The sequence below is a fragment of the Macadamia integrifolia genome, chromosome 1 (genome assembly GCF_013358625.1).
Source record: "Macadamia integrifolia cultivar HAES 741 chromosome 1, SCU_Mint_v3, whole genome shotgun sequence".
NCBI lineage: Eukaryota > Viridiplantae > Streptophyta > Magnoliopsida > Proteales > Proteaceae > Macadamia > Macadamia integrifolia.
Window position 1 is genome coordinate 34,744,336 of NC_056557.1, and position 14,012 is coordinate 34,758,347.

Below are 14,012 nucleotides of genomic sequence, written 5' to 3' on the forward strand. Positions count from 1 at the left end.
CCAGGGTTTTGGTCCAACAAGGGTTGGAAATAAAATTAGTAGTTTACTTAGTATTTTATTTCATGCTTTTATTTTCCAGATTTGAACGTAGGAGTAGGATTTATTTCCCTGCTTTGGTTTCCTTGTTATAGTTGTTTCCTAGTTTAGGCTAGTTTCCATTTCAGTTAAGTTTCTAATTTCATATTCCTATTTTCATATATATTGGTTGTAATCGATTGAAGATTGGGAGAGTGATTTTGATTATTGAATGAATGTGTTGAGTGTGATTCTCCTTTCTCCCTCTCTACTCTGATTTCCCCTCCCTTCCCTAAGGGTTCTCCATCACATCATTACCTGCAAGATTGAAGCCCCTTTCATCCGTGATTTCAAGAAACTAGGGTTTTTCTCTCTCCAAAACCATGTCTCCATCGATTTTAGGGTTCCCTCCCTCAAAATCGATTGAGATTTAGAGGATATCTTCCTCACCCTACAGAGGAGTTCGACCAGCCCTATGGCCCAGTCTGCCAAGGTTGTGTGTGTGATCTTCTTCTTTGAAGATTTGTAGGGTTTTAGAAGAAAACCTTAATTGGGTCATCTCTCCAGTTCTTCATCAAAATCAGATATAACTTGGAGGAGTTCCTCACTACCCTTACTGGCAGTCCTATCCTAGTATTGGCCTTTTCTGACGGCTGTTTCTAAAGATTTGGTATTTCTCCCATATTTTGTTGACTTCTCCCTATTATCATCATGTTCGGAGTAACTACTGCATCTACTGCAACCTCAGACTCTGATGGGCAAGGTCACAATGAATATATTCCTTTTGGGTTTTCTATGTGAAATTGGGTGGAATTAAGTATCTCATTTGGTCCAGAAGCACTTATTATCTTACAATTGCTAGCAGAGGTCTCACTGGACATATCACAGGAAAATCAAAGAAATCCTCTAAGGAGGTTACTCCTTAGGACAAATGGATCACCAATGACTCTTTGGTAATGGATTTTCTAATCAACTCTATACATCAGTCTATCTCTATAGGATTCTTTTGTTAGAAACTGCTTCTCAGATCTGGGTTACTGCCAAAGAAACCTATGGACAAATAAGGAATGATGCTCAGAAAGTGTGCACTACTACTCAATAAGACCTCTCTGTGTCCAAGTATTATGTTGAACTTCGTCATCAACCTTTGGAGATCCTTTTCTTCTCATAAACAGTTTTAAGTAAATATGACTTCTCAAAACCATTTTTTTTTTCATGGAAACATGGGCAATAGTTGTTTGATTTTATTTTGGAATAGCCTAGGGTCTGAAGACTACTTACATAGGGTACGAAGTAAAAATATCATTTTGGGTTTGATTTTTAAAAAATGATGTTTCCATTAAAAGGCCTAAAATAGGGTAAATGACAAGTTTCAAGGGCTACACAAACCATATGGCCACAGAGACCCTTCACCGAGTCGACCAGGAAAAAATACAAGATCTCGGAGATCTCGATAGATCTATTTTTTTGGTTTAGCAATACGAGGGGTGAGATCGAGATCTTAAACCTTGCGCACTGCAATGCTCTCACCTGTTATACAGGATCACTCTGTTCTTTACTCTAGTTCAATGAATCAAACTAGGGATGCCTCTCCTAGACCCACAGAGAAGGAGGTTGTAAAGTGTGATTATTGTAAAAAGGAATCTCACGCCTGGAATTAACATAATGAACCGGCTAATACCTGTAGTCGTGGATAGGGACGGTCCAATGTTGCTAATCAGGCTTTTGATGACACTCCCACAAATCGTTTGTCTCCCATAAAGGGTTACAGACCTTATGCCAACTGATGACAAATCTCGACATTGCTTCCTCCTCTACGGCTTCAACCACTTCCTTGCCAGCTCCTCTGACCTTGCTTCGAAAAATGTATTCCATTTGGTGGCCATTGTGCATCGATTTAATCCCTTTCTTGGATTATTGAGTCATGGGCCACTAACCATATAACTAGCTCTCTTAAACATTTTAATTCTTACCCTCCTCTGTCAGGTAACCAAAACGTTCGGGTGGTTGATGGGTCACTTTTCTTTGTCTCTGGAAAAGGTTCCATCTTATCTAGCCCATTGTTATCTCTGAATCTGTATTGCATGTCCAAAAAAATTTTACTAATCTTCTTTCCATTAGTAGCATTACTAGGGATCTTATTGAAAAGTAACGTTCTTTCCTATTCACTCTCTTTCAAGACTTGGAAACGGAATATACGATTGGCAGTGGTAAAGTGGTGGGTGGTTTGTACCTGTTTGATCGGTCTCCTACAACATTGACTTCTCAGAACACTATTCCAAATGCATCTACTTCTGCTTTGACTGGACTCTATGGTGGCATCAACGTTTAGGTCACCATCCATTAGGAATTTTAGCAAAGTTATTTCCTAATTTATTCAGAAAGTGTAATCCAAACAATTTCCTTTGTGATGTTTGCGATTTTACCAAGCAAACTAGATCAGTTTATCCTGATTCAAATAATAAAAGTTTGATTCCATTTGCTTTAATTCGTTCTGATGTGTGGGGACGCTCTTGTCATGTTTTCTATTACTAGACACTACTAGTTTGTGACTTTTATTAACTGCTTTAGTCGTACTAAGGGTTTAATTATTGCACCAGAAGAGCGAAGTCTTTCCCTGCTTTAAGCAGTTTAATAGGATGATAGAGATATAATTTAATGCTAAGGTCAGATACTTTGCACTAATAATGGCATTGAATATACTAATAGGGAATTCCAAGTGTACTTCGTTGATCAAGGGATTATCCATCAAACAAGTTGTGCGGACAACGCTGCCCAAAATAGAGACACAAAGAGAAAGAATCGCCACATGTTGGAGGTGGCCCGGTGCCTTATGTTTAAGACCAATGTTCCACCACAGTACTGGAGTGGTGATGTGCTTTCTGCCTCTTACCTCATTAATCGGCTGCCCTCTCGAGTATTGGCATCTCATTGCCCTATTGAGGTCTTAACAAGTTTTACTTCCCTTGTTGTGCCTCCCAAAGTGTTTGGGTACATTTCCTTTGCACATAATCATCATGTGAAGTTTGATCCCAGTGGACTCCATTGTATCTTCCTTGGCTATTCTCCCACTCAGAAGGGATCGTTATTACGATCCTCCGAGGAAATTCTACTTGACCATGGATCTTGTGTTCCATAAATCTGCTGCTTATTATCTTGCATCTCTTCAGGGGGAGTCTCCTAGAGTGGAAGATGAGCCACCGAATGCTCCGTTGGAAATAATGGAAGATCTGTATTTGGAAGAAGGGATCACAAGTCAGGAACATTAGGGACCAACCATTTCCGCCCATGGGGAGTAAGGACCCATTCCGAGCAAGGGAAGCAAGGACCCAATTCCACCCAAGGGGAGCAGGAATTGATTACTGATCAGGGGAAATCGACCAAGCCAATCCAACTGTATGATTGTCGAGGCCGTAAGCGAACTCACCCTACCACCATTGCACCAAGCCATTAAAAAATAAGCCACCGGCAATGGCACCTTACAGGATTGATGTAGATATGCACCAATTGAGCGATCCATACCCATCTGGGTATCCAGCGAGAGATGAACCGGATCGATATTGGTTTTGGGTCTAGTAGGATTTTAGAAATTTACTTTATTTAGAAAGATTGTCTTTGATTTTATTTTATTGTCTTTGATTTTATTTTAGCAAGTTAGTTACACGTAGGATTTAGAGAATCGATTTGCAATTTGTTTCCTTGTTTAGGGTAGTTTCTTATTTCAGTTGAGTTTCTATTTTGTCTTTTATTTTCCTTTAAATTGGTTGTAACCAATAGACAAGTCAAATTTGAAGAATTGAATGAATTGATTAAGGTTTTTTTTTTTGGTTTTGAACCATGGATGCCGACAGGCCTACAACTCCCCCCATCCCCCTTTGATCTTCTTCCCTTCTCTGATCTTTCATCTTCTTTTTCTTCCCTACTTCTTATTTCCCATGTTCGTTCTTCTTTGATTCATTGGTTACTGTTCACCTTCTCTGCTGGGCGGTAAACCAACATCAAAAGGAAGCTTGCTGAGACCTGTTCCGTTACGGATTGACTTAGAGATTTGGATCGAAGGGAGCTGCCTTGAAGGCAACTCAAACCCTATAATATTAACCCCAAAGCTTGGATCTGCTGTGAGGAATTGACTCGAAACCAGATCCGGTTCTGAACTTGCGCCGGACTTGACTGCAGCAGCGTAGTTAATGTTTCAGCTCCTCCGTTTGAAGATTGGAAGCTTGGATTCACCACGGTTGGGGAAAACGACCCTATTCCTAGATTTTTGTGAGGGTAGGAACCTTGGACAGTTGGCTGGATCGATTTCTGGGTTCTCCTTTACCCTGGTTCTGTTTATCGAGAAGAAGAAGGAAAGTCGAGAAGAGGGAGAGATAGAAGAAAGAAGAAGAAGAAGAAGAAGAAGGAGATAGCAGGAAAAAGAGAGAATCATACCTGGAATTGCACCGTCGACCCCAACTCTCCAACATCTTTAAGGAGAGCTACTGGCCCTCTTTTGTCTGTGACATAAACCCCACCCCCAGCCTTTCTCTTTTACTTGTTCTATTATTCTGTTTTTCCCACTTTACCCATTCTTCATCTTTTAATTCCTTTTATCCCATAATTCTCCTTATTTCCAATTATACCTTGCCTCACACATGATACGTCCTTTTGTAACTTAAACTGAATTTCAGTATTTACAATTCTGCCATCATCTCCTCACCTTCTATTTATTTACCCTTTTTCCACTCACGCCATCCATACTGATTCAAAATAGAAAATCTAACCAATGGATCTCAATCTTTTATCGGATATCCGTCAACAAATGCAATTGATAATAGAGAAGCTCGATGAGGCTCAACTACTTTGCACGGACTTCAAATCCCTAACACACTCTACCTTCAACCATGTGATCTCAGTCATTGAATAATAGGTAGACGAACAAGAGGATGAATCACCAGTGGAAGAAGATGAGATGACACCGTTGGAAGTTGAAGATCAACTTGTGGGAAAATTTAAATCAGCTGATCTCTTCAGTGAACCGATCGATTTTAATTTCCCGAGTCACTACTTCACCAAAGAACTTTGCGTTGTGGATTTCATAGCATTCGATCATGGTTTTGATGGTGACTTCATACAGGCAAGGATGGATGCTGATCGATTGGTACTAATTCTCCCATTCTACAAAATTCGTGGACAAGTTTTTCTCAATATTGGGGGAATTGTTGCAGATATGCACCCATGGAGCAATCCATACCCCAATCTGGGTATCCAACGAGAGATGAACCGAATCCATATTGGTTTTGGGTCTAGTAGGATTTTAGAAATTTACTTTATTTAGGAAGATTGTCTTTGATTTATTTTATTCATTTTATTTTAGCAAGTTAGGTACACGTAGGATTTAGAGAGTCGATGTGCAATTTGTTTCCTTGTTTAGGGTAGTTTCTTATTTCAGTTGAGTTTCTATTTTGTGTCTTTTATTTTCCTTTAAATTGGTTGTAACCAATAGACAAGTTAGATTGAAGAAAATATGAATTAAGTGTTTGCGAGCCTGTGGGCTTGTGTGCTATTTCCCCCCCTTTCTTTGTGCGATTGTTCCCTCTCCCCTGCAACTCTGAGACCCATCTCAGGGAATTCTTCCCTACCCCTACCCTAAACAAGGAAACAAATTGCAAATTGACTCTCTAAATCCTACGTGTACCTAACTTGCTAAAATAAAGTGAATAAAATAAAATCAAAGACAATCTTCCTAAATAAAGTAAATTTCTAAAATCCTACTAGACCCAAAACCACTATGGATCCGGTTCATCTCTCGCTGGATTCCCAGATGGGTATGGATCACTCCATGGGTGTGTATCTACATCATAGGAACTACCCAACCCCAATTAGGATCCCACAAATTAAAATCTAAAATCAGATTTAGAACCAAAGTTCAAATCTTTCTGAACAGGAGGAAGCTTGTGACTGGTTGCAGGGAGCTGTGATGGAGCTCAAATTCCTGTTGAATGCCTCTCTTACGGTGCTAAACAAACCCATAAAAGTTGGGCCTGAATGACGAGATATGGAGATATGAAGTTTGGTTCCCAATTAGGAAACTAACATAGACCTTCAGGAACAGCAGCTAGGGAGCTCCAATGGTCACCAAATTAGGATCGAAGGGTCCTCCTGGAGTTGGAACAAAGCCTCAAAAGAGGTGGCTGATTGGGGTTCAGGGGGAGGAGATCTGGCTTGGTTGATCCACCCTCAAAACCCTAACACTTTGGCTGAAATCAATTCTACTTGGCTGAGCTTCAGGCTTGTCTTTTAATGGAGCTTCTGAACTTCAACAAGTTTGTTTTGATCACTCAACACTCTCTCTCAGCAAACAAATAAAAAGGGGGGGAAAAAAAGAGAGAATAAATAGAAGGATTGAGAAGGGGGGGAGAGGAACTAGTGAACAGGCATCTAACCCCTTTGGTTTAGGCATCTCACCTCTCAATCATAGCATTGTAGCCAAGAGGTTGCACTCGCAATTTTCATTAACTATTACAACGGCCTCCTTTTATAGGCTTACAAAGCTGAAATAGGAAACTAAAAGCTGTAAATAAACTTCCTAATGTAAACTAAAACTGAACTCAAAAAGGAAAACTAACATAGTCACAAATAGGAAACTAATAAACTAACACAAAATAGAAACTATTCCTAGTGTAGTTCGATGGTTGTTGTAGCTCCCTTCTTGAGATAACACAAAAATAGAAACTATTCCTGTTTGATGGTTGTTGTAGCTCCCTTCTTGATATTGCTTTCCACCAAATAAGGACAGTAGTAGAAACTTTTGGTAACCAAAACTTGGAGACCAAGTATGCTGATCGATGGGAAGGTAGCTGGCTGCTGAGCTGGCCTGAAGGATCCAAAAAAGGAAGCTATGTAGCTGCCAAACCTGGGGCTGGCTATATAGGCGGTTCGATCCATCTACATCACTATGGGTATCAAAGCTGCTTTTGTTCCCATTTTTCAAAGCAGTTTTGCCCTTTTGTCCTTAACCCTGTAAGGACCATTCCTGAGGAACTATCCTTCAAAGTTGTCATGGTGTCTCCACGACCAAGGTGCTTGGATGCCTAGATGTCACCTATGCGACGCCTTGACAACTATGATACACTTTAAAAACGTCCCCCTTAACCTTCAAAGGATTCTTGGCCCAATTCTGTCATAGGAGGAGATTTAAAAAAAAAAAAAAAAAAAAAGGCGTACACACACAAGGGTCCCACATGTGTGAGGTCCAGGGGGTAAGAACTAGGCAGCCTTACCCCGAGAATGTCAAGATGTTGTTTCGACCATAGGAGGAGATTTCAAGCACAATTAAATCTCATAATGCTCAAAAAGCCCCTGGCATGATGGCTTCAACTATAGATTTTTTTTGTTGCCTGGGATGTTATAAAACTGGATCTTGTTCAGGCAATTCGGAGGTCTTTCTCTCAGACTTCAAAAATGAGAAACATTAATCAACTTTTATTTTCCTGTTCCTCAGCATAAGGGGGCTGATATTGTCACATCTTTTCACCCTACTTCCCTTGCATATCTTTTACATAAGTTTATAGCAAAAGTCACTGCTAATAGGATTAAGCTAGTCATGGATCACTTGGTAAGCCATAATCAAATGGCTTATATTCCTGGGTGTGATATTACTGAAAATATTCTTCTCAGTCACGAAGTTGGGGTTTGAGATAATAGTTTTCCTGCTATCCTCCTCAAACTCAATAAGATTTTGATTCACTTAGAAAGGAATATATATATATATATATATAGATATCAGATTCTTTGCAAAATGGATTTACCTCCGAAGTTATTCATTCGAACCATAGCTGTATTTCTTCTGCCATTGCTTGATCCTTGTGAATGGTTCACCTCAGGGATTTTTTGGGTCCAAACTCCAAAGTGGGTAGCTATCAAGGTTGTCCAACCTCCCCGTTGTCATTCTCTATTGCAACGGAGAGCCTTTCCCAAAGTTTGCAGGTTCGGACTTTACAAAATAAAATTCAGCTTGTTCCGAGATGCATTCCTTTGAAGATCACTTAGCATTTGCTGAAAACAAACATCCATCACTTTTGCGTCATCTATCAAAAAGCATTGGGTATCTTCTCTGATATGCTGGGGCTTTCGATTGATAACATACACACACTTTAAAATAAGCTTGACCGGGACATAACTTTGTCATCACAACTTAGATTTAAGTAATCTTAAACTTATTGGAAAGCTAATTTATTGCTCTACCTAATACAAAAAGCCTCATGTAAAAATAGAATCATTTAACCTGTCAAACTTATTAGAGAACAAGAACATATTGCTAAATGTTGATTTTTTATGACTTAGTGTGACTTAATATTGATTTTTGATGACTTAATGTGACTTGATGTGGCTTAATGTTGATTTTTGATAATAGAAGGTTTATGTAGCATACTAAACAATGCTACAAAAGAAAAAAAAAAGAACAAAACAAAACAAAAACAATTGGGCGCCTTGGTCACCTAAGTGCTTAGGCACTCCTCCACCGCCTTCAATCGCCTTGACAACTATGCTTTGTACTTGGATTTTAATTGTTTGCGTGAGCCCATAAGCGTTCTAAACAGGGTTTTTGATCGCATCATGAAGCCTATTGATCATATCTTCTTATTCTTCTCATCCTCTTGTCTCATGTTATCTCCTTATTTCCATTGTTCCACCAACATTCCAGCAGCTAGAGTTCTTACCATGGGCATCTTCTAGGTGACTTCAAATCTTCTTCCCTGTGTTTACTTAACTCTGTTATAAAGTTCGCCTATATTCTGTTAGTTTTCCCAGCACTGTTTTGTGTCTGTTACCTACTGTTGGACAGCGACATAGTCTAACCTGTCAACAGAATGAACGGATACGAAGAATATGACCAATTTAGGCTGGAGATTAAACTATGTCACTCTTCTTCATCCCCTCACCATTCGACCTAAACATGGTGTTCATCGGATGGCTGGTTCATGAGTTATGTTAGTCTTTCCGATTTGCTAATTTTCTGTTTTTCAACTTTCTAATTTCTGTCCATGTCAGTCTCTGTCCATCCGACCGTTAATTTTCTTTGATATTTTTACCACTTAACCACCCCCTAGGTCCTCGAGGATATCCTAATTTCACCTTCATCGAGTACATTGTTTAAGAATTTTCTTTACTCTTAAGTTTCTGCTGTGATTTAGGATTACTGCAATTCTGTTTCCATGGGTTTAGTAGTGTTTGTTATTTCAGCCTAGCAGATCTCATCACAGGCCTTCACATGTAGATAAGCACATTAAAGTGGATCTACCTTTCAATTTAGAAAATATTATGCAATTGTAATACCAGATTTGCCGCCAACTAACAAAAGTAATATGGGTGAACCAATCGTGTTAGCATGGTTGAAGTTGAATAATTTGCAGTATTTGAAACCACAATTTCAATTGTGATCATAACTCTTCTTATTTTAAGGCAGGCCTTTCCACGTGTAGACAAGCATATTAAAGTAGACCTGCCGACCTACCTTCACTTTAAGAAAGATAATGTGATAAAAAAAAATAAAAGATTTACCTAAAAGTGACAAAAGTAATATGGGTGAAGCAGTGTGTTACCACATTTGTAGGTAAAATAATTTGTTGTAATTGAAACGAAAATTTCCTAGAAGGCAACTGAGTAGATCCACCAACTAAAAAAATTTAGTGAAAGGATAAGGAACTCACCATTTCGAGGGCCCCTCTGATAACTCCACTCAAGACGTTGCAGTAATATAGACCCTGGCACGTATCTGGAAGTTCAACAAAATCTACTAATGGATTATCCTCCATAACAAGACTGCAAGTTGTCCCATCAGTATCCCAATTGGTCACAGATGCAGTGACCCCTAAAAACATCTTAAACCCCACCTGTTCAAGAGTATCATCAAAGCCTACATAATTATAACTGATCCAGTCATTCTAACTGATATTCATCAAGAACTTGTGCATGAAAGGTGAATCAAATATTTTGAAACATATGGATGTAGAACAGTTTCAATTGCTTCAACATGAACAAATAAAAGGTAGATTGAACTTTCTTCAAAAGCCAATTTGATTTTTTGGCCTCTCAAACCCCATCAGATCTACAAACTCAATAAACAACTCTAATATGAAAATAGGAAAATCTGTATAGGAACAACAAGACAAGTCCAACCATGGACTTAGAACAGGTTCAACAAACGAATTGATCACTCACTGTGTGGAGTCAACTTTAATTTCATAAAGAAAAGGGTTGAGACGGATTCTGAAATGGCTACTTATGATGAAGAAGATAACCATTTAATAGTTGTCATGGGTACAGGTGACCCAAGGTGTTTTGAGGGTGTCCAAACGCAAGGCAACACCAACAAGGCAACCAAGGCATCTAGGCACCCTGGTCGTAGGTGACACCTTGACAACAAGGAACCATTTGTTTAAATTCTCTACCTTTCTGTTTTATGGCATCTGGTCAATTACACAAGGAAAACATGTGTACAGAAGGAGCTCGATAAAGAAGTCAAATGTGTGTTCTGTTTGAAGACAAAGCCTATCCTTTTCTTGATAGGTTAAGTCCAGAGCCCCCGTTCTCCAGTAACAGGTACTCAAACTGAAGTGGATTCTAAGCTTTGGAAGAAAAAGAGGGTCATGGGGACCTCAAATAATAGGGAACAAAGAGTGTGAAACGAGCTTCCCAAGCAGTTTACAATCCTAACCTATACATTTCATTGCAACAGAAAATGGGCAGTTTACCTCTCTCTCTCTCTCACCAAAATCATTGTAATGTTTAAATTGGTTTCAACATAAAGAGACTTCTTCTATGCAAAACCAGCTGTGATGTTTCATGGGATTTTCAAATGAATTGAATTCTCTGGCCAATGAAAAAGTTGCCAATCTTCAACTAGTTCCCTCCAATTAAAGAATCTGCAATCTTCAACAAGTTTAAACTGTCCCACAATCTCAAAATTGAGGGTATTAAATCCATCACCAAGAACAATACACTGAACTCTTTCTGTACAGATTCACAGATGAACACAATGTAGACACAGCAAGGTGGCATATTATTTTGGAGGGGAGATCATGAATAGTGAAAGCAGGGGCACCATGATAGTAAAACTGAACAAAGGGAAAAAGTGTAAGAATATTACTTATTCTAGTTTTCCTATTATAACAATGCAAGTCTGCAACCAATCTAGAACTTCACGAAATCAAAATGGACATGTATCAATTGATAATGGGAGAAGGTGTCATTGTCTACAAGTGCATTTAGATCTGGGATTCCTCTTACCCTCTTTATTGTGGACCTGAATGAAGAAATACAGACAATTATTCATTTTAGGCCATCTAAAGGGAAATTTGATGGTACGAAATCCAGTAGCTCTATTCACTCAAATGTCATAACTAATGGGACTTTTCCAGCTAATATGCATAGGCTTCGTGGCTGATTTTCTGCACTTTTTTTGGCTCGCCCATGCATAACTCCCCCTTTCTTTTTGGGGTACACCAACATGCTTTGTGTTCTAATTTTTGAAGACCGACAGCTATTGAAGCTCCCAGCAAGGAAATCAAAAAACCAAGAACAATAAACTTTTACTAGAGAAAGTGACCTCAAATGCCACAATGAATCTACAGATATGACCTCAATTTTAAGGAAATGCTGGGCAACATGAAACAAGACAATTTCAATAGACCTTTGCAATCACTTCAGCTGTCTCCTTGAAGTCAACACAGCTTGAAACACCAGACTTTGCAAGAAATTCATCAATCAATCGAATTCCAATATTGTAACCCCTGCAGAAGATGCAAGAAGCCAATGGATGCTATCAATCCTTAAACTGTATATAATTGTATAAAGCTGAAACTTTTACAAGAGAAAGTCTGATGAAATTCTTATGCAAATTACCATAATATAGGAAGAAATATCAACATATCTAGGAACAAACCACAAAAGAAGAATCGGAAAATCTTAAAAGTCGATCAGAAACCAGCAGTTTATGAGTGAACCTAATTTCCAATAATGTCTGCAGACTCAACACCCCTTAATTGTGGAATGTGGACACTTAGACTCATGAGGCATATCTAACGCAACTATCAAACCAGAAGTATAATACCTCTTAAATGAATTTTTTTTCTGAAAAATTACGACTTCCTTTTTCCTTTTACTATCCATGTTTTACCATGTTAAGAAGGCCAAGGAAAAAAAACCCACCATCAATTTGATTTTGGAAATGGCCCATCCAAGAGGTGACCCGCATATTGAACAGTCTAAATAATTGAGTAAATAAACCCTCCTATAGAGTTTTTCTCATAATGATGGTGACAATTTTCTCCTTCAAGAATTGACCTCAGAAATAAGGATCATCCTATACTGTTTTCCAGCAGCGATATAATTCTATAGGGAGTTCATGCTATATTCATTTTATCTACCAGTGCACAATTATATGCTTTTCTTTCTTTTCACTTCCATCATTTGTGATTGAGCATTTAAATTTCCGCCTACATTCAAAGATCGCCTTTTTTGTATCTCTACCGTAATTTGCTTGTTGTGTGCTTCTAACTTTAGTACTTAGATAAGGTGAAGACAAAACATAATTCAGGCACTTAATATGCATCTAATTTTTTTAGAACAGTGACAACAGTCTCCCAATTACATCTGAAGCGTGGCCTCCCAGTTGAATTATAAGAACATAGGTGTACTTCACCCGTCCAAAAATGGAAATAAATCAAAGCTTGTGTGAAGTGTGAGGAGGGGAAGAACAAAAGAGATGAAGTAAAATTGATCAAAACAGTGATACGATTAATACAAAATTGAATCAAGCAAGTAACGCAGTGAATGAGGAAGCGAATCAAAATGTATAGACAAAGAATTGGTACATCTGATCGAGCTGCTTGTTGACTTCCTCGACCTCCTCCAGATCCGTAAGCAGCTGCCGAACGATCGCCCCATAAGTGAGGGTAAACAATTCCGCATTCTACACACAATTACAAATGAAAACAATCGAAATTAGAGTTGATCGGTACTGTAAAACAAGTTTAAGAGATCATCACAAACCCAATGAAGAAATTCTACAAAGATATATTCGTATTAAAATTAGGGATTCTCACCACCCGCTCGACATTGGCGACCACCGGATCTCCAGACCTTGGGGCAAGAGGAGCCATGGAATCGAAAATCCCCGCAGGTTTTCTGAAGAGTGACTGAGCGAGTGGTTTTCCAGATTTCTTTTTTCTTTTTAAATTTGCCGTTTCCCTTTTGGATTCTTTTCCTGTGAAAAGTTTCGTAGTAGATGATGTCACTTCAGCTGTTGGACTGGACAAACATGACGAGAGAGAAACATAAAATAACCCTCATTACCGGTTCGACCTAGGTTTTGACTTACCCTCACGGCCTCACCAGTCCCTTTCCGGCACGTGTAATGAAATAACCTTATCCCACTGAGATAGTGAGAAGGGTGACTGATAAAATAGGACTCTCCTCTTAAAAAGGGTTCGAACCGCGTCGTTAGAATTGTTTACCGTTTAGGACTTGTCGGTCTATATAAAAAACGGTATGAACGAAGGATTGGGAATTTAGGATAGAAACATAAACCAAGTTGGTAGCAAAAGAATGGAAAGCTGTGAAGGTAAAACTGGAAAAGATCTTACGTACAAGGAGTCTTCTAATTGTGGTAAAATTTTCTTTTTCTGTTAGTTTAAAAATTTTTACTTGTTTTGATTCTCTATTATTATTTTAATTTTTCTGTAGTTGATACTGTTTTCTCTATTCCAATTGATGAAAACTTTAAATTATTGTGTGAAATATTTTTTTAGATATAATATTCTAAATTTTTGTTTAGTGGAGATACAAGATTTTTTATGGACTCTAGACAGTCAGTAGCTTATTTTAGTCTATCATTATAGGATTTGTAGTGGTGCATCAAGGTGACAGCTAGCACTTATTATAATTAGTCATAATTCGTCAATCTTTTTGTAAGAATCTTGATGTTCGTCTTGAAATTTTTATATAATCACAAT

At 38.5% G+C, this 14,012-nt stretch overlaps 1 protein-coding gene across 1 annotated transcript; it reads right to left on the minus strand.

The window, feature by feature from the left end:
* Positions 1-7,916: 7,916 nt before the first annotated feature.
* Positions 7,917-13,322, minus strand: LOC122074050 (trafficking protein particle complex subunit 3-like). The gene is made up of 5 exons (XM_042638851.1): positions 13,104-13,322; positions 12,873-12,970; positions 11,690-11,789; positions 9,708-9,890; positions 7,917-8,052 (listed from the first exon to the last, which is right to left on the minus strand). The coding sequence occupies exons 1-5, from the start codon at positions 13,158-13,160 to the stop codon at positions 7,993-7,995; spliced, it is 498 nt and encodes a 165-aa protein (XP_042494785.1). The 5' UTR covers positions 13,161-13,322; the 3' UTR covers positions 7,917-7,992.
* Positions 13,323-14,012: the final 690 nt, after the last annotated feature.

What these genes read in the sequence shown, in the direction of transcription:
- LOC122074050 (XM_042638851.1), bottom strand. Translation starts at nt 13,160, where the DNA reads ATGGCTCCTCTTGCCCCAAGGTCTGGAGATCCGGTGGTCGCCAATGTC. An exon ending in AACAAGCAGCTCGATCAGAT is followed by an intron (nt 11,790 to 12,872) that starts GTACCAATTCTT and finishes CATCTTCTGCAG; the next exon opens with GGGTTACAATATTGGAATTC. An exon ending in CAGCTGAAGTGATTGCAAAG is followed by an intron (nt 9,891 to 11,689) that starts GTCTATTGAAAT and finishes ACTCTTGAACAG; the next exon opens with GTGGGGTTTAAGATGTTTTT.